Below are 19944 nucleotides of genomic sequence, written 5' to 3'. Positions count from 1 at the left end.
GGTGGGGGTCCAGAGGGGACTGGGGCACCAAAGGGATATTAAGGGATTGGGGGGGGGGGGGGGGGCAAAGGGACATGGGGCTCCCCAAAGGGATTTGGGGGGGGGGCCCAAAGGGACCCAGGGAGCACCCAAAGGTATATGGGAGGGTGGGGGGGGGGGCACCAAAGGGACATGGGGGCTTCCAAAGGGATTGGGGGGCCCAAAGGAATTTGGGGGACACCCAAAGGGATTTGGGGGGGGGGAGCACTCAAAGGGACATGAAGGCAGAAACACAGAGGGGAGGAAAAAAAGGCATTTCCAAGAAAAAAAACAAAAACAAAAACAAAAACAAAAACAACTATTTCTACCAATTGTTTTTTTTTTTTCCCACTGGGATGGGGCAAAAAACAATAAAGATTTTCCTCCCACCTCCCCCCCACTCCACAGACCTCCAAGCCATATTTTGGGGGCAAGACCCTTCAAAAATCATCATTTCTCACCCAGGTGCGTCCCACCAGGACGGGGCTGATAACCAGGGTCTGAGCCGACCTAAAAATGTTCTTTTTTGAGTTAAAAAAATTAATAATAATAAATGCAATTAGTGGTTGGTGCCTGGCAGCAAGGAGTTAAAAGCTCATCCCTAAATTTCAGCAGCTTAATTAAAAGTCCGCTGGTGAAACCCTGGTGCTGGACCCTTGCCAAGCTCTGGGTTTTTGTCTTTTTCTTAGTTTCTTTTTGGCAAAAATTGCACCAAATAGCCATTATTTATTTATTTATTTATTTATTTATATGTATGTATTCAGTGTAAACTGGACCCAGCCCCCCCCACCCCAAAAGCACCCAGGTGCCCAAGGCCCCCCAGAACCCCCCAGGTTGGGGGGGGGGACATTGGGGACACGGGGGGGACACCCCGACACTGCCCCTCAGACGCTGCAGCATTCACCACCTTTATTGTGTTTGGGGGGGGGGGGGGAGCTCGGGGCCCCCCCAAAGTTTCCCTGAGTTGGGGGGGGGCCACGAAGCCCCCTGAGGTAAAGGGGGGGGGGGGTAAAATAGAGGGACCCGGAGGTGGCACAGAGCTGGGGGATCCCTGAGATCTGCTTGGGGTCGGGGGGAGGGGGGGGCACATTTGAGGGGGGCTACCCCAGAGCTTGGGTTTTGGGGTGACCCCCCCCAAACAGATGGAGCCCCCCCCGTTTGTTTTTTTGGGGGGTTATGGAGTTTTTTTGGGTTGTGTCCCCCTCCCCATTTTGGGGTGTCTTTGGTGCAAGCTGACCGGGGGGGCGGGGGGGGGCTGCGATCTGGGGCCTAACTCCCAATTTTGGCGTTCTCAAAGCCCCCCACATTTGAAGTTCCCGGGGGGGGACAATTTTGAGCTGCCCAAAGAGCCCCCCCCCCCCATATTTATGATCCTAAAAGTGTCCCCCCCACATTTTGGGGGTTCTGGGGGGTTTCCCAACATTTAGGATTCCCAAATGGGTGTCATGGCCGCCCTGGAGGTGTCATGGCCACCCTGGAGGTATCATGGCCGCCCCTGGAGGTGTCATGGCTGCCATTGGCGGTATCATGGGCACCCTGGAGGTAACATGGCCACCCCTTGAGGTATCATGGCCGCCATTGGCGGTATCTTGGCTACCCTGGGAAGTGTCATGGCCACCATTGGCAGTGTCACGGCCGCCCTGGAGGTATCATGGCCACCCCTGGAGGTGCAATGGCCGCTATTGGAGGTATCATGTCTGCCATTGGCGGTATCATGGCCTCCCTGTAGGTGTCATGGCCGCCATTGGCGGTATCATGGCCGCCCTGGAGGTGTCATGGCTGCCAAGTAGGTGTCATGGCCACCATTGGCGGTATCATGGCCTCCCTGGAGGTATCATGGCCCCAACATTTGGGATTCCCAAAGACCGCCCCCCCTTTTGCTCTGCCATTCCCACCCCCCAACACCCCCCCCACTTTTAGGGCTTCTCAAGGGGGGGGGGGGCAACATTTCGTCTCCTCCCAAATCATCCTCCCCACAACCAGATGAGGCCCTGACACCCCCCCACCCCCTCTAATTTGAGGGTGCCCCCCTCAGAATCTATCACAGCAGCCCGCAGGTGGCCGAGCGCGCCCCCCCGGCGGGGGCGGCGTTGGGGTCCAGGTCGGGGGGCAGCTGCCCGGGGTCCCCCCAGACGTTGAGCTCCTGGAAGATGCCGGTCTCGATCAGCTCCTCCTGCCAGGGCACGGGGACGGTCCCCGAGGCGAAGGCGTCGCACAGCGCCGCGTCCCTATCGTCCAGTTCCACGCCCCGCACCGTCGAGAAGGCCCCCACATCCCCCAGGTCCTTGGCGTACACCCGACGGGGGTCCGGCACGAAGGGGGGGGGCACCAGGCCTGCAAAGTAGTCCCAGGAACCTCCCCAGTACCCCCCAGTATCCCCAAGTACCACCTCAGTAACCCCCAGTATCCCCAGGTACCCCCAAGTATTGCCAGGTAATTCCCCAGTACTCCCCAGTATCCCCAGGTACCTCCCAGTATTCCCAGGACCCCCCCCAGTACTCCCCAGTATCCCCAGGTGCCCCCCAGTATCCTCAAGTATCCCCCCAGTACCCCCAGGTACTCCCCCCATAATCCCAGGTATCCCCAGTACCCCCCCAGTATTCCCAGGTACCCCTCCAGTAGCCCCCACTACCCCCAATAGCCCCCCAGTACTCCCCTGCTACCCCCAGTACAACCCCAGTGTTCCCAGTAGCCCCCCAGTACCCCCAGTACTCCCCCAGTCTCTCCGTGATGCCCCCAGTAGCCCCCCAGCACCCAATGCCCACCCAGGGGTAGTTTTGGAGCACCCAGCACCCACTGGGAACCCCATTTTGGGGCACCCAGCACCCACTGGGACCCCTCCAGGAGCACCCAACCCCCCCAGACCCCTTCTAGAGCACCCAACCTCCAGGTGAACCCCTCCTGGAGCACCCACAAAGACCCCTCCTGGAGCACCCACCGCCCCCAGACCCCTCCTCCAGCACCCACAAAGACCCCTCCTGCACCACCCCCACCCCCAGCCCCCCCAGCACCCCTGGGTGGGGGGTTACCTGCCTCGAGGCGCCCCCAGCTGACGGCGGCGAAGACGGGGTGCGCCTTGAGCTGGGCGCAGCTCCCGGCCTGGAAGCCCAGGCGGGCGCCGGGGTCCTTGGCCATGAGCCCCTCGCAGGCCGCCCGCGCCGCCGCGCTGAAGCGCTCCGAGAAGCTCAGCGGGTCGTGCAGCGTGCGCCGCGTCACCTCCTGGTTCTCCACCTGGGGGGGTGACCCTGGGGATGGGGGGGGGGACCCTGGGGACAGGGTGGGGGACCCTGGGGACAGGGGAGGGATGTGGGTGACACGGGGGGATGGAGGGTGGGGAGTGGGGAGGATGCCTGGGGGCTTGGGGACATGGGGGTGGCACTTGGGGACATGGGGATGGCACCTGGGGACATGGGGGTGACCCTTGGGGACATCAGAGTGACAACTGGGGACATGGGGGTGATATGTGGGGACATGAGGTGACACTTGGGGACATGGGGGTGACACCTGGAGACATGGGGGTGGCACTTGGGGACATGGGGGTGATGCTTGGGGACATGGGGGTGACGCCTGGGGACACGGGAGGATGCCAAGGAGCATGGGGATGGCATCTGGGGACATGGGAGGATGCCTGGGGACATGGGGGTGACTTGGGGAAATGTGGATGACACCTGGGGACATGGAGATGGCATTTGGAGACACAGGGATGACGCTTGGGGACATGGGGGTAAGTGAATGGGGACATGGGGATGACGCTTGGGTCCCCAGTACTTTCCAGTGCCTCCCAGTCCTCCCAGTACCTCCCAGTCTACCCCACCTTCTCCCCGCGGCACCGGAAGGGCCCCCTGGCCTCCACCATCTCGAAGAGCGTCACCCCCAGCGTGAAGTAGTCGACGGCCCAGTCGTACTCCTCGTCCCGCAGCACCTCGGGCGCCATGAACCCTGGGGGGGGGGACAGGGGGGACACCCCGGTGACAGGGGGGGCAGGGGGACACCCCCCGTGTCCCCTCTCCTGGCTCTGGTTCTGGCACTGGGGGCCACGGCCCTGCGGTGTCCCCCCTTTGTCCCCATGTCCTCAGTGTCCCCCCCCGTGTCCCCTCCCCCGTGTCCCCCATGTCTCTGGGTCCCCCTGTGTCCCCCACATCCCCTAATGTCCCCCCCATGTCCCCCCATGTCCCCACCACCTCCCCATGGCCCCCCATGGCCCTCTGATGTCCCCCCCATGTCCCTCTGATGTCCCCCCCATGTCCCCATGTCCTGCCCACACCCCCTGTGTCCTCAATGCCCCCCATGACCCTCCCATGTCCCTGTGCCCCCCCCATGTCCCCCCCATGTCCCCCTCCTACCCGGGGTCCCGGCGTAGCCTCGGGTCTTGCTCTGCCCCTCGCGGAGCTCCACGGCCAGCCCCATATCGGACAGACGGACGTGGCCTGTCCCGACCAGCACCACCAGTAACCACCAGCGACCCTCCCAGCGCCTCCCAGTAACACTCCCCAGTGTCCACCCCCCAGCCCCTTGGTGTCCCCACAAGTCCTGGATGCCTCCCATGTCCCCCAGGTCCTGCGCAATGTCCCCAAATCTCCCATGTCCCCCCAGTGTCCCCATATCCCCCCAATGTCCCCAATGTCCCCCACATCCCCCTCTTGTCCCCCACAGCCCCCCCAGTGGCCCCACATTCCCCCACATCCCCCCAATGTCCCCATGTCCCCAGTGTCCCCATGTCCCCTACATCCCCGATGTCCCCCCGTTGTCCCCACATCCCTGATGTCCCCCCGTTGTCCCCATGTCCCCAACGTCCCCCCCGTGTCCCCACATCACCGGCGTCATCGAGCAGGACGTTCTCGGGCTTGAGGTCGCGGTAGACGATGCGGTGCTGGTGGAGGTGCTCCAGCCCCAGCAGGATCTGGGCGGTGTAAAACACGGCCCGCGGCTCGGGGAAGCCGGGGTTGTCCTCGTCCACGTTGTACACGTGGTACCTGCACGCCAGGGACACGCCACGCACACGCTAAGGACACGCCAGGGACGTGCCCGTGCTAAGAACACGCGGACGTGCCCCAGGAGCTGGGACAGCCCGTCGCAAACATGATGTGCATGCCATGTATGTGCCAAATAACACGCCAGGAACATGCCAAGCACACGCCAAGCACACGCTTACCGCAGGTCGCCGCCGTTCATGAGCGTCATGACGAGGCAGAGGTCGGTCTTGGTCTGGAAGGCGCAGGCCAGCGAGACAATGAAGCGGCTGTGCACCCGTGCCAGGATGCGCTTCTCCACCATCGCCGCCTGCACACGCCAAGCACACGCCAAGCACACGCCAAGGACACGCAGAGATCATGGGGAAAACATAGAGGAAGATGAGAAGGAAAATGGAGGAAGAAAACGGGGGGAAAGAGGGAGGAGGAGAGGAAAGAGGGATGGACGAGGGGACAGGGGGACAGGGAGGGGGCAGGGAGTGGGTTGGGGACAAGGAAGGGGACAGGGGGACAGGGAAGGGGACAGGGGGACAGATGAGGGGACAGAAGGATGGACAAGGGGCCAGAGGGATGGACAAGGGGACAAATGGGCAGATGAGGGGACAGAGGGACAGACGATGGGCCAGAGGGATGGACAGAGCTGGAGAGTGGGACAGAAGGATGGACAAAGGGACAGAAGGACAAGGAAGGGGACAGGAAGACATGATGGGACAGGGTAGGCAGAGGGACAAAGGGACAGGGGGACAAACAAGCAGACAGGGGACCCGAAGGATGGCGGCGGGGACGGGGGCGGCCACCTCATAGCCATGGCGCTTCTTGAGCCGCTTCTTGTTGAGGCGCTTGTTGGCGTACATCTTGCCGGTGGCGCGGCGCTGGCAGGCGCAGACCTCGCCAAAGCCGCCCTTGCCCAGCACGCGGAAGTCGGCGAAGGCCTCGGCGCCCACCGGCTGCGCCTCCAGCCACTTGAACTGCGTGAAGCGCCCGAAGTAGGGTGAGGCGCGGTACGGCGCCCACGCCGTCGCCTCCAGGTGTGCCAGCAGCTCCTTCCGCGCCAGCCCAAAGTCCTCCGGGGTGCTGGGACCTGGGAGGAGCAGGGAGAGAGGTGGGGACGGCGTGAGGGGTGTCGTGGCGGCCGTGGGTGTCATGGCTGCCATTGGCGGTGTCATGGCCACCATCTTCATGGCTCCATCCGGGGGGTCATGGCTACCACTGGGGTTATCATGGCTGCCATCTTCATGGCCATCCAGGAGGTGTCATGGCCGCCATTGGCGGTATCATGGGCACCCTGGAGGTATCATGGACACTATTGGAGGTATCATGGCTGCCCTGGGAGGTATCATGGCCACCATTGGCGGTGTCATGGCCACCCTGGAGGTATCATGGCCTCTATTGGAGGTATCAGGGCCCCCCTGGAGGTATCATGGCCGCCATTGGCGGTATCATGGCCGCCATTGGAGGAATCATGGCTGCCATTGGCAGTATCATGGCCACCCTGGAGGTATCATGGCCACCCCTTGAGGTATCATGGCCGCCATTGGTGGTATCTTGGCTGACATTGGAGGTATCATGGCCACCCCTGGAGGAATCATGGCCGCCATTGGCGGTATCATGGCCGCCATTGGAGGAATCATGGCTGCCACTGGAGGAATCATGGCTGCCATTGGCAGTATCATGGCTGCCCTGGAGGTAACATGGCCACCCCTTGAGGTATCATGGCCGCCATTGGCAGTATCTCGGCTGCCCTGGGAAGTATCATGGCCACCATTGGCAGTGTCATGGCCACCCTGGAGGTATCATGGCCGCCCCTGGAGGTATCGTGGCCGCCATTGGTGGTGTCATGCCCGCCTGGGAGGTATCATGGCCACCATTGGCAGTGTCATGGCCACCCTGGAGGTATCATGGCCGCCCTGGAGGTATCATGGCCACCATTGGAGGTATCATGGCTGCCATTGGCAGTATCATGGCCGCCCTGGAGGTATCATGGCCACCCCTGTAGGTATCATGGCCACCATTGGTGGTATCATGGCCGCCCTGGAGGTGCCACGGCCGCTATTGGAGGTGTCATGGCCACCCTGGAGGTATCATGGCCGCCCTGGAGGTATCATGGCCGCCCCTGGAGGTATCATGGCCGCCATTGGAGGTGTCATGGCCACCCTGGAGGTATCATGGCTGCCATTGGGGGTATCATGGCCACCCTGGAGGTACCATGGCCGCCCTGGAGGTGCCACGGCCGCTATTGGAGGTACCATGGCCGCCCTGGAGGTACCATGGCCGCCCTGGAGGTATGGCCACCATTGGTGGTATCATGGCCGCCCTGGAGGTATCATGGCCTCCATTGGCGGTATCATGGCTGCCATTGGCAGTATCATGGCCGCCCTGGAGGTATCATGGCCACCCTGGAGGTATCATGGCTGCCATTGGCGGTATCATGGCCGCTCCTGCAGGTTCCACGGCCGCCCCTCTCACCTGCGGGCGGCGCCATGGCGGCGGCGCTGAGGAAGCCGCAGTGCTCGGCCCCTCCCGGGGTGAAGAAGCGCCCCCTCAGGGCTGTGGCCGCCGCGCCGCGCTCCGCCTCCTCGCAGCACTCGAAGGCCTCGAGCTCCGCCCACAGCGCCCCGGCCGCGGCCAATCCCGGCGTGGCCTCCAGGAACTGGCGGAAGAGCCGCTTCCCGATTGGCTGCTCCAGGCACTGCCAGCGGAAGGACGTCTCCTCCTCCCCGGCCTGGGCGCCGCCATCTTGCCCCACGGCCCCCTGGGCGCCGCCATCTTGCCCCGCGGCCCCCCGGGTGCCGCCATCGCTGGGGCCGCCGCCGCCGCCGGCCAGGCGGGCGCGCAGGGCCTCGCACTGGGAGATGTGGGGCAGGCGCAGGCGGGCGCGGTGCCGCCGGTCCCGGCTCGAGGCCCCGGAGGTGCCGGCGCCGCCGCCGCCGCCGCGGGCGGACACGTAGGCCGAGTTGGCCACCACCGTCTCCAGGCCGCCGATGTCCATGGCTGCGGGAGGAGGGGAAGGGGCTCAGGCTGGGAGCGATTCTGGGATTAACCCCGCCCCCCCGGATTAGCCCCACCCTGGGATTAGCCCCACCCTGGGATTAGCCCCATCCAGGATTAGCCCCATCCAGGATTAGCCCCACCCCGGGATTAGCCCCATCCGGCATTAGCCCCACCCCCGGATTAGCCCCATCCAGGATTAGCCCCACCCCGGGATTAGCCCCACCCCGGGATTAGCCCCACCCCGGGATTAGCCCTGCACCGGATTAGCCCCACCCTCAGATTAGCCCCATCCGGGATTAGCCCCACCCCGGGATTAGCCCTGCACTGGATTAGCCCCACCCCCGGATTAGCCCCACCCCCGGATTAGCCCCACCCCCGGATTAGCCCTGCACCGGATTAGCCCCACCCCCTGGATCAATCCCACCCTCAGATTAGCCCCACCCCCCAGATTAGGACCCCAGGATTAGCCTCGCCCTCAGATTAGCTCCACCCCCTGGGTTAACCTCGCCCTCAGATTAGCCCCACTGCCCCGGATTAGCCCCGCCCCGGATTAGTCCCGCCCCAGATTACCTCCAAGCTTGGATTAGCTCCACTCCCAGATTAACCATGGCCCAGATTATCCCCACCGCAGATTACCCCCACCCCTGGATTAGCCTCACACCCCGGGTCAAACCCACCCCCATATTAGCCCCACCCCCCAGATTAGTCTTGCCCTCGGATTAGCTCCACCCCCTGGGTTAACAACACCCCCAGATTAGCCATACCCCAGATTATCTCCGCCCTTGGATTAGCCCCACACCCTGTGTTAACCTCCCCCATGGATTACCCCCCACATCCTGGATTAGCCCCACCTGTGTATTAGCCCCACCGTCATACTAGCCCCACCCCCACATTAAACCTTGCCCCCAGATTAGCCCCACCCCCTCAGATTAGCTTTGCCCTGCATTAGCCCCACCCTCTGACCCGGATTAGCCCCACCCCCTAGGTCAAACTCACCCCCAGATTAGCCTCACCCCTGGACTAGCAACCCCAGATTAAACTCACCATCAGATTAGCCCCGCCCCTTGGGTTAACCTCACCCCCAGATTAGCCCCACCTCCCCAGATTAACCCTGCCCCCAGATTAGCCCCACCACCATATTAACCCCACCCACAGAATAGCACCAGCCCCTGGGTTAGCCACACCCCTGGATTAGCCCCTCCCCCTGGATTAGCCACACCCACCCATCCCATCCCCAGGTTGAATTTTACCCCTGGATTACCCTGACCACCCTAGATTACCCCTCCCCCTGCATTAGCCCCACCCTTGGATTAGCCCCACCCCCGCATCAACCTCAGACCTGGATTAGCCCCGCCCTCTAGCTCAAACTCAACCCCAAATTAGTCCCGCCCCCTGGATTAGCAACCCCAGACTAGCTTGTCCCTAGGGTTAGCGCCACTCCCTGAGTTACTGTCACCCCCCCAGATTAACCCCACCCCCTGGATTAGCCCCATCTGTTTATTAGCCCTGCCCCCATAATAGCCCCACCCCAAAGCTGAGCCTCACCCTGGGATTAGCCCCCTCCCCCGGATTAACCCTGCCCCCACCAGCCCCATCCTCGGATTAGCCCCGCCCCCTGGATTAACCCCGCCCCCCTGACCGGGATTAGCCCCGCCCCCAGCCCAGGCCTGAGCCCTTAAAGGGCCGGCGCACTATAATTAGCCCCAAAGCCGCTCAGCCCTAAGCCGCTTCCACCCCCCCCACGGACCCCCCCCCCCTCAATCCCACAGTGCCCCTGGGCCGCACGGCATGCTGGGAATGCTGCCCCCCCTCAGCACCCCCCCATGGCCCAAAGGATGCTGGGAGCCCCCCCCGACCCCCCCCCCCAAAGATGTTGGGCTGGGGGGGGGGCTGGGGGAGGGGCAGGACCCAGGGCCCCCCCCAAAAGGACCCAGGTGCCCAGGGCCCCCCCAACCTTTTGGGGGGGTCCGCAGAGGGCCCAGCCCCCCCAGAACCCCCCCCACGTGCCACCCCAAAAGGGACCTAGCCCCCCCCGATCCCCCCCTCAGGTGTCCCCCAACCCCCCCATGTGCCCCCCCCCACCCATAAAGGGACCCTGACACCCCCCCAGGTGTCCCCCACCCCCAGGACCCCCACAGGTGCCCCCCCCAGATGCTCCCCCCAGAGGACCCAGGCCCCCCCCCAGACCCCCCAGGAACCCCCCAGGACCCCCAACCCCCCCCCCCACCCCCTCAGGACCCCTCAGGTGCCCCCACTCCCGGAATCCCCCCACCCCCAGAGGACCCAACCCCCCCGGGACCCCCCCCCGGTGCCCCCAGCCCCTCTCACCCGCGCAGCTCCGGTGCCCGCGGCGCCTCCCGGGGACCTTGGCCCCGCCCGGGGATTAAGGGGGATGTGCGGGGGCCCCCCCCCCTTTTACAGCCCCCCCCCGAGGGCTCCGGGACACCGTGGGGGGGGGCACACGGGGGGGGCACACACACGCCATCCCCCCCCCCCCGTTGTCCCCAGGGGACCCGTCCGGGACGCGCCGTTACCGGGGAGCCCGGAGCCGCTCGGCACGGCACGACCGGGGGGGGGGGGCCGGGGTCCCCCCCTCTTTTTTGGGGGGGGGGGGGGGCTGGGGGGGTTGTGCCCCCCCCCGGCATCTCCCGCCCACGCCCCGCCCCCTCTCCAGCCCCGCCCCCCCCCGCTCGGCAGCCCCCAAGGGCACCCAGAGCCCCTCCTCCAGTGCTCCCAGTTCACTCCCAGTAAGCTCCCGGGGGTCCTCCTCATCGCCCCCTCGCGTGGCCCCAGTAAGCCCCCAGTAGCCCCCAGTAAGCCCCCAGTAGCCCCCAGTAACCTGCTCAGCGCCCCCAGTAACCCCCAGTAACCTGCTCGATGCCCCCAGTAGCCCCCCAGTGCTCCCAGTAAGCCCCAGAGCTCCCAGGAGCCCTCCCCAGTATCTCCTCTGCGTGCTCCCAGTAGCCCCCAGTGCTCCCAGTAACCTGCTCAGTGCCCCCAGTAGCCCCCCAGTGTTCCCAGTAATTTTCTCAATGCTCCCAGTACCCGCTCAGTGGCCCCAGTAGCTTCCCAGTAGCCCCTCAGAACCCCCAGGATCCCCCCAGTGCTCCCAGTAACCTGCTCAGTGCTCCAGTAGCCCCCCAGTGCCCTCCTCAGTGTCCCAGTAGCCCCCCAGCGCTCCCAGTAACCTTCTCAATGCCCCCAGTACCCCCCCAGTTCTCCAGTTAGTACCCCTAGTGCTCCCCATCCCTCGCCCAAGGCTCCCAGCGCCCCCCCCAGTGCTCCCAGTATCTCCAGTATCCCCCAGTGGCCTCCCAGCGCCCCTCTCCCCGCGCGGCCCCTTTAAGCCCCCCCCTCCCCATTAAATCTCTCAATGGGGGGCGGTGGGAAACGGCCTCGGGGATCCCCGCCCCCCTTCATTAGCATAAGGGGCGGGGCCCGGGCGGCTTTAGACGATTCATTAGCATAAGGGGCGTGGCTAGGGGCGAGGGGGCGTGGCCCCGAGGCTATATAAGGCGGCGCGGCGGCGGCGCTGGGGAGTCGCGGGTTCGAATCCCGGCGCGGGGCGGAGCGGAGCGGGACCCCCGGAGCGCCCCGCCCCCCCCCTCCTCCTTCCCGGACCCCCCCCCCGCCAAAAAAATATAAAAGAAAATAAAAAATGGCTCGGGACAAGGAGAAGCGGAGCTGCGGGCAGGTGCTGGCCGAGTGGCGAGCCTTTGTGTGGGACCCCCGGAGCCGCCAGGTCCTGGGCAGGACCGGCACCAGCTGGGGTAGGTCCGGCATTTTGGGGGGGGGTCGGGGGAGCGCGGGGACCCCCCCCAGGTTTTGGGGGCGCGATGGGGGGAGCAGCCCTGGGGGGGTTGTGTGGGGATCCCACCCCCTTGGGTTGCAGTGGGGAGGCGCTGAGGGACCCCCCCCCCCCCGTAGGGATGCACATGGGGGGGGGCTTCTAAAAGTTGTGCCCCCCCCCGCACCCCGGTGTGGGTTTAGGGTATGGGGACCCCCCCCCCCCCCCAATTTGGGTTCCCCATGGGGACCTTATTTGCCCCCCCCCTCCCCCATTTGGATTTCCCATAGGGACCCTATTTGCCCCCCCCCCCCCGTTTGAGTGCAGTGGGAGGGGGGCGTATGAGACCCCCAATATATCTATGGGGGGGGGGGTCGCATAGGGCCCCCCCAAATGGGGGGTGCACGTAGGGGTCTCCTATAGGGCTGCATCAGGGTGGGTTGTGTAGGGATTCCCCTATGGGTGCAAATGGGGGCACAGTGGGGACCCCCCCCGCTTGGGTCCGATGGGGGGGGGGGCGCAAGGGACCCCCCCCGTGTGGGTGCAGTGGGAGGGGGCTATATGGGTCCCCCCCCCCCCCCAGGAGTGCAACAGGAGGGAGTTTTATGGGGTCCTCCCCGGGCATCCCCCAATCTCTGTATGGGTTTAAATGTGGGGGGGGCTGCGTAGGGACCCCCCCCCCAAAATGCAGCCCCCCCCCATTTAAACCCGTAAAGCCCCCCCCATGGAAGGACATCTTTTAAAGTCCCCCCCCCCCACCATGGGTGTAATTTGGGGGGGCTGCAGGCTCCCCCCACGAGGCTGCATTGGAGGGGGGGGGGCACTTTGGGGGATTTGGGGGGGGGGGGGGGTCAATTTGAGGGGGGGGGGCCAGGATTGTGCCCCCCCCCCGCCCCCCCGTCTGTCGCGCTGTGGCTGCAAAAGTAGGTCACGGACGGGGATGGGGGATGGGAGCGACAGAGACCCCCCCCCCGGGGGGGGGCAGCCAGATGGACATTGCCCCCCCCCATTTACAGACAGACGAGGACCCCCCCGGGCTGGGACCCCCCCATTTGTAGGGACAGATGGCTCAGGGGGGGGCTGGGGGTTTTGGGGGGGGCAGAAGGGGGATTGTTTTTTTTGGGGGGGATTTTGGGGGTGTTCAGAAGGATCGGGGGGGGGGCCTCCAGGAGTGGGTTTGAGTTTTGGGGTGAATTTAGGAGGATTTAGGGACTGCGGTGGGTTTGGGAGGGATTTGGGGTTGTTTTGGGGTATTTGGGGCTCCGGGAGTGATTTGGGGGGGGGATTGGGGCTTTGGGGGGGTATTTGGGGTGAGATTTGATGTCGTTGGGGTGGTTTCATGGATTTTAGGGGCATCTGGGGACAGTTTTGGGTGTTTGGGGTGTTTTGGGGGTGTTTGGGGCAGTTTTAGGGTAGATTTGATGTCATGGGGCAGTTTTTTTTGGGGGGTGTTTAGGGCTTGGGGGGCATTTGGGGGGTATCTGCTGCCATGGGGGTAGTGGGGGGGTATCATGGGGCAGTTTGGGGGGAGGTTGGGGCAATTTTGGGGGGGGTGTTTGGGGGTGTCAGGTCAGTTGAGGGATCTTGGGGGCAGTTTTGGGGGTCATTTGGGGCCTCGGGCAGATTGGGGGGGCATTTGGGGCTCTTGGGGCAAATTTTGAGTCACATTTGGGGTCATTTTGGGGGGTCTTGGGTGAGGTTGGGGGGGCATTTGGGGATCTCAGGGCAGTTTTTGGGGCACATTTGAGGGCATTTGGGGGTCTTGGGTCAGATGGGGGGGAGTGTTCAGGGGTCTCGGGGCAGTTTGGGGACCTTGGGGCAGTTTTGGGAGCACGTTTGGGGGTCTCGGGGCAGTTTTTGGGGGGGGTGTTTGTTACCGGGGCATTTTAGGGGGGCAGTTTGGGGGGGTCTTGGGGCAGGTTCGGGGTCATTTTGAGGGTTTTGGGGCAGTTTTGGGGGGGGTGCTTGGGGTCATTTGGGGGGTTTGGGGGCAGTTTTGGGGGGGGTGCTTGGGGTCATTTGGGGGTTTTGGTGGCAGTTTTGGGGGGGGTGCTTGGGGTCATTTGGGGGTCTTGGGCAGTTTTTGGGGGGGTGCTTGGGGTCATTTGGGGTTTTGGGGCAGTTTTGGGGGGGGTGCTTGGGGTCATTTGGGGGTCTTGGGGCAGTTTTGGGGGGGGTGCTTGGGGTCATTTGGGGGTCTTGGGGCAGTTTTGGGGGGGGTGCTTGGGGTCATTTGGGGGTCTTGGGGCAGTTTTGGGGGGGGTGCTTGGGGTCATTTGGGGGTCTTGGGGCAGTTTTTGGGGGGGTGCTTGGGGTCATTTGGGGTCTTGGGGCAGTTTTGGGGGGGTGCTTGGGTCATTTGAGGGTCTTGGGGCAGTTTGGGGGACACATTTGTGGTCATTTAGGGGTCTTGGGACAATTTGGGAGCCTTGGGGCAGTTTGGGGGGGGGGGGGGGGCTTTTTGGGTGCTGGGGGGGGGCGACATTTGGTGGGTTTGGGGGACACTTGGTGTCCTCGGGGCAGCTTTGGGGGCATTTTGGGGCAAACGGGCTGCTTTGGGGTGGCGTTTCAGGACCTTTTTTTTTTTTTTTTTTGGGGGGGGGGATTCCACCACCCCCGGGGGGGGGGTCATTGGGGGGGGTGCTGACCCCGTGCCCCAACCCCCCCCAGGCCTGATCCTGCTCTTCTACCTGCTCTTCTACGGGTTCCTGGCCGGGCTCTTCGCCCTCACCATGTGGGTGCTGCTGCAGAGCGTCGACCCCCACGTGCCCAAGTACCAGGACCGCCTCGCCACCCCCGGTGTGCACCGGGGGGCCCCTTGCACGAGGGTTTGCACGAGGGTTTGCACGAGGGGCCCCTCGCACGGGGGACTCGGAGCCAGACCTCGTGGCTGGGGTTGTTTGGGGGGGGGGGGAGGGGGTGCTGGGGGTGTGCAGTGGGCGGGCTTGAGAGCCCCGGTGGGACTCTTTGCACAAGGGACCCTTTGCACGAGGGTTTGCACGAGGTTTGCACAAGAGACCCTTTGTACGAGGACCTGGAGTGAGACCTCATGGCCAGGGGTGTTGGGGGGGCGCATTAGGGGTGTGCAATGGGTGGCCTTGAACCCCCCCCCCCAGTGTGGACCCTTTGCACGAGGATTTGCACGAGGGTTTGCATGAGGGGCCCTTTGCACGAGGATTTGCACGAGGGGCCCCTTGCACGAGGACCTGGAGTGAGACCTCATGGCCAGGGGTGTTGGGGGGGGCATTAGGGGTGTGCAATGGGTGGCCTCGAACCCCCCCCCCCCAGTGTGACCCTTTGCACGAGGGTTTGCACGAGGGTTTGCACGAGGGGCCCTTTGCACGAGGGCTTGGAGTGAGACCTCATGGCTGAGGGTGCCGGGGGGGGGGGGCATTGGGAGCGTGCAATGGGCGGCCTTGAACCCCCCCCCCGGTGGGACCTTTTGCACGAGGATTTTCACAAGGGGCCCTTTGCACAAGGGTTTGCACGAGGGCTGCCTCAACATTGCCAGGGGTGAGTGGGTGTGCAATGGGGGGGGGTGGCTCAGCCCTGGCTCCCCCCTCCCCTTGCACGAGGGCCCCTCCCCCCCCCCCCCCCCCCCCCCCCGTGCATGTTGCACGGCCGTCGTGCAAGGCCGTGGTGCGAGGCCGGTGTCCCCCGTGCGCAGGGATGATGATCCGCCCGCGCGCCGAGGGGCTCGATGTCACCTTCAACGTCACCCAGAGCCAGACCTGGCTCCACTATGTCCGCGCCCTGCACCAGTTCCTCGAGCGTGAGTGGACTGGGAGGCACTGGGAGTGGGCTGGAGGGCACTGGGAAGGGGCTATGAGGGAACTGGGGGGCACTGGGAGGGAATTGGGGGGCTCTGGGAAGGACTTAGGGAGCCCCACAATGCGCTGGGAGGGTCCTAGTCTGTACTGGAAGGCACTGGGAGGTTTCCAGTCTGTACTGGGATGGTTCTAGGATGTACTGGATCCCCTTGGAGGCACTGGGAGGGCCGCATTCTGTGCTAGAAGAGCCTCAGTCCATACTGGGAAGCACTGGGAGGTCCCTAGTCCATACTGGGAGGCACTGGGGGCCCCTAATCCATACTGGGAGGTCCTTAGTCCATACTGGGAGGCACTGAGGGTTCCCCAGTCCATACTGGGAGGCACTAGGAAGTCTCTAGTCCAAACTGGGAGGGCTCTGATCCATATTGGGAGGCACTGGGAGCTCCCTTGCCCATACTGGGTGGGCCCCAATCCATCCTGGGGGTCCCTACTCCATACTGGGTGGGCCCTAATGCATACTGGGAGGCACTGGGAGGTGCCTAGCCCATACTGGGAGGCACTGGGGAGCCCCTACTCCATACTGGGTGAGCCCTAATGCATACTGGGAGGCACTGGGAGGCCCCTAGCCCATACTGGGAGGCATTGGGGAGTCCCTAGCCCATACTGGGAGGCACTGGGGAGCCCCTACTCCATACTGGGTGAGCCGTAATGCATACTGGGAGGCACTGGGAGGTCCCTAGCCCATAGTGGGAGGCACTGGGAGGTCCCTAGCCCATAGTGGGAGGCACTGGGGGGTCCCTAGCCCATAGTGGGAGGCACTGGGAGGGTCCCTAGCCCATGGTGGGAGGCACTGGGGGGTCCCTAGCCCATACTGGGAGGCACTGGGGAGCCCCTACTCCATAGTGGGAGGCACTGGGGGTCCCTACTCCATAGTGGGAGGCACTGGGGGGTCCCTACTCCATAGTGGGAGGCACTGGGGGGTCCCTAGCCCATAGTGGGAGGCACTGGGGGGTCCCTAGCCCATAGTGGGAGGCACTGGGAGGTCCCTAGCCCATAGTGGGAGGCACTGGGAGGTCCCTAGTCCATACTGGGAGGCCCCTACTCCATACTGGGAGGTCCCTAGCCCATAGTGGGAGGCAGTGGGAGGTCCCTAGTCCATACTGGGAGGCACTGGGGAGTCCCTAGACCATACTTGGGGGTCCCTAGCCCATACTGGGAGGCACTAGGGGGGTCCCTAGCCCATACTGGGAGGCACTGGGAGGTCCCTAGTCCATACTGGGAGGCCCCTACTCCATACTGGAGGTCCCTAGCCCATAGTGGGAGGTAGTGGGAGGGTCCCTAGTCCATACTGGGAGGCACTGGGGAATCCCTAGACCATACTTGGGGGTCCCTAGCCCATACTGGGAGGCACTAGGGGGTCCCTAGCCCATACTGGGAGGCACTGGGGAGCCCCTAGTCCATACTGGGAGGCCCCTACTCCATACCGGGTGGTCCCCGACCCATCCTGGGAAGCCCCTAGTCCCTTCTGGGAGGCAGCGGGAGCTCCCTGGCCCGTACTGGGCGGCACTGGTGCGAGCGGTGCTGGCCGCAGCGTACAACGACAGCGTGCAGGCCGCCCGCAACGCCGCCTGCACCCCGGGGCGCTACAACGAGCAGCCGGACGACGGCGTCCCCAATTACCCCAAGCGCGCCTGCCGCTTCAACCCGCTCGCTACTGGGGACCCTGCGCCGGGCTGGGAGCCGACGACGACTACGCTACGGCGCCGGGCGGCCCTGCGTGCTGCTCAAGGTCAACCGGGTGAGGCACTGGGGGCACTGGAGCACTGGGAGGGGAGGATGGGGAGGGTTGGGATGCGCCGAGAGGGGCTGGGAGCGCTGGGGAGGTGCAAAATGCAATGGTTGGGGAGGTTGCAGTGCACTGGGAGGACTGGGAGCACTGGGAAAGTGCAAAACCCCATGGTTGGGAGGTTCAGAGTGCACTGGGGAGGGACTGGGAGCACTGGGAAGGTGCAAAACCCCATGGTTGGGGAGGTTCAGAGTGCACTGGGAGGGACTGGGAGCACTGGGAAGGTGCACAGGGTAATGCTTTGGAGGTTTGCAATGCACTGGGAGGGACTGGGAGCACTGGGAAGGGAGAAAGGGAAAGGTTGGGGAGTGTTGGGATGCGCTGAGAGGGACTGGGAGCGCTGGGGAGGTGCAAAATGCAATGGTTGGGGAGGTTTGGAGTGCACTGGGAGGGACTGGGAGCACTGGGAAGGTGCAAAACACAATGGTTGGGGAGGTTTGGAGTGCACTGGCAGGGACTGGGAGCACTGGGAGGGGAGGAAGGGAAAGGTTGGGGAGGGTTGGGATGCACCAAGAAGGGCTGGAAGCGCTGGAAAATGCAAAATGCAATGGCTAGGGAGGTTTGAAGTGCACTGGAAGGACTGGGAGCACTGGGAAAGTGCAAAACACAATGGTTGGGGAGGTTTGGAGTGCGTTGGGAGGGACTGGGAGCACTGGACGGTGCAAAATGCAATGGTTGGGGAGGTTTGGAGTGCACTGGGAGGGACTGGGAGCACTGGGACGGTGCATGGTGCAATGGTTGGGGAGGTTTGGAGTGCGTTCAGTGCAACTGGGAGCACTGGGAGGGGAGAAAGGGAAAAGTTAGGGAGGGTTGCTATGCATTGCATTGGACTGGGAGGCACTGGGAGCACTGGGATGTGTCTGTTGCAATGCATTGCCGTGCACTGGGATGCCTTGCATTGCACTGGAGGCACTGGACAGACTGGGGGCACTGGGATTCCCCGGCATTACGGGCTGCGTGTCACTGGGCGGCACTGGATCATACTGGGCGGCACTGGGCCCCGTTAACCCTTCGCCTACCGCAGGTCATCAACTTCTTCCCGGGGAGGAATAAGAGCATCAACGTGGTGTGCGCCGCCAAGGTGACCCCGGTGTCCCTGTCACCCCCCCAATGTCCCCAATGTCACCCCCCCACCCCGTGTCACCCCCCCGTGTCCCCAGGTGTCACCCCCAACCCCCCCCATGTCCCCAACATCACCTCACTCTCTCATCTCTCCCCAGCGGCCGCGGGCAAAGGGCGACCTGGTAAGGGGGTGCCCCCAAAAAATGGGGTAGGGACCCCAAATAGGCTAGATTCACCCAAAAGCCTGCTGGGTGTCCCCAAATCTGCTAGTTTCAACCCCAATCCTGCTGGGTACTCCTGAAATAGGCTAGATTCACCCCAAAATCCTTCTAGGTGTCCCAAAATCTGCTAGTTCAAACCTAAATCCTGCTGGGTACCCCCCCAAAATAGGGTAGATTGACCCCCAAATCCTGCTGGGTGTCCCCAATCTGCTAGTTTCAACCCCAATCCTGCTGGGTGACCCCAAGTCTGCTAGATTAACCCCAAATCTCGCTGCTGCCCCAAAATAGTCTAGATTGACCCCCAAATCCTGCTGCGTGTCCCGGCGTAGGCTAGTTTAATCCCCAAATCCTTCTGGCTGTCACGAAAGCTGCTCATTTCACCTCAAAATTGTGTTTCACCCCAAAATCTTCTGGTTTCACCCCATAATCCTGCTGAGTGTCCCCAAACAGGCTAGATTCACCCCAAAGCCCTGCTGAGTTTCTCTGAAGCTTGTTGAATTTACCCCAAATCCTGCTGGGTGCCCCTCCAAATGTGCTGAATTCACCCCAAAGCCTGCTGAGTGTCCCCAGATAGGCTAGTTTCACCCCAATCCTGCTGGTGCCCCCAAATGTGCTGAATTCACCCCAAAGCCTGCTGAGTGTCCCCAGATAGGCTAGATTCACCCCAATCCTGCTGGGTGCCCCCAAATGTGCTGGATTCACCCCAAAGCCTGCTGAGCATCCCTGAACCGCTGAATCCCCTTGCTGTCCCCCAAATCCTTGCTGGCTGTCCCTAAATCCAGTGTCCCTAGGGGGTGTCCCCTGATGTCCCATGCAATGTCCGCCATGCCATGTCCTTGGTGTCCCCCAACGTGTCCTCGCTGTCCCCGTGCTACATCCCCGCTGTCACCAGTGTCCCTGTGCCATTCCTGTGCTGTGTCCCCAATGTCCCCATTGTCCCATCGTGTCCCCAATGTCCCCGCTGTCCCCATTGTCCCTGTGCTGTGCCCACGAAGTCTCTGCTGTCCCCAATGTCCCCGTGCCATGTCCCCCTGTCCCCGTGCAGTTGATTTTCTCTTTCTTTCCGGCCGCGGGGCGCAGGGACAGACGGCCAGCAGTGTAAGGGACTGGGGGGCACTGGGACAAACTGGGTGGTGGTGGTGGGGTGTCACTGGGAGAGCACTGGGACAAACTGATGGGCACAGGGGCAGATGGGGTATAGGGGAAGGGAACAAGGGGGGGCAAAATGAGGGGATTTGGGGCCATTGGGATATTTGGGAAGATCAGGGGGGGGATATTT

General features: G+C 63.5%; 2 protein-coding genes and 1 long non-coding RNA gene across 5 annotated transcripts in view; 2 read left to right on the top strand and 1 right to left on the bottom strand.

Moving 5' to 3' along the window:
* Positions 1-1342: 1342 nt before the first annotated feature.
* LOC137846641 (uncharacterized) lies at positions 1343-1885 on the top strand. The gene is made up of 3 exons (XR_011090583.1): positions 1343-1478; positions 1520-1706; positions 1748-1885. It is a non-coding gene; the product is annotated as an uncharacterized lncRNA (long non-coding RNA).
* GRK1 (G protein-coupled receptor kinase 1) overlaps positions 1836-19944 on the bottom strand; it is an 18776-nt gene continuing 667 nt past the window's right edge. Inside the window, exons 1-9 of one of the 3 annotated variants that reach the window (XM_068664637.1) lie at positions 8550-8692; positions 7455-7979; positions 5786-6069; positions 5171-5298; positions 4834-4991; positions 4362-4445; positions 3833-3957; positions 3048-3249; positions 1836-2352 (exon numbers count right to left, since the gene is read on the bottom strand). In XM_068664637.1, the coding sequence (XP_068520738.1) occupies positions 2060-2352; positions 3048-3249; positions 3833-3957; positions 4362-4445; positions 4834-4991; positions 5171-5298; positions 5786-6069; positions 7455-7977 (1797 nt within the window). In that variant the 5' untranslated portion in view covers positions 7978-7979; positions 8550-8692 and the 3' untranslated portion in view covers positions 1836-2059. Of the gene's footprint in view, positions 2353-3047; positions 3250-3832; positions 3958-4361; positions 4446-4833; positions 4992-5170; positions 5299-5785; positions 6070-7454; positions 7980-8549; positions 8693-19944 lie in introns of those variants that run through there. The other 2 variants (XM_068664638.1, XM_068664636.1) reach the window with 2 other exon arrangements.
* The window catches only part of ATP1B2 (ATPase Na+/K+ transporting subunit beta 2), a 21417-nt gene continuing 13052 nt past the window's right edge, over positions 11580-19944 (top strand). Inside the window, 7 exon segments of the mRNA XM_068664623.1 lie at positions 11580-11749; positions 14437-14565; positions 15434-15538; positions 17128-17238; positions 17241-17288; positions 17291-17334; positions 18407-18463. Of these exon segments, the coding sequence (XP_068520724.1) occupies positions 11638-11749; positions 14437-14565; positions 15434-15538; positions 17128-17238; positions 17241-17288; positions 17291-17334; positions 18407-18463 (606 nt within the window). The 5' untranslated portion in view covers positions 11580-11637.

The sequence above is a fragment of the Anas acuta genome, chromosome 35 (genome assembly GCF_963932015.1).
Source record: "Anas acuta chromosome 35, bAnaAcu1.1, whole genome shotgun sequence".
Classification (NCBI taxonomy): Eukaryota; Metazoa; Chordata; class Aves; order Anseriformes; family Anatidae; genus Anas; species Anas acuta.
The sequence above is the reverse complement of the archived record's forward strand: the minus strand, read 5'-3'. Positions and strand labels throughout refer to the sequence as shown.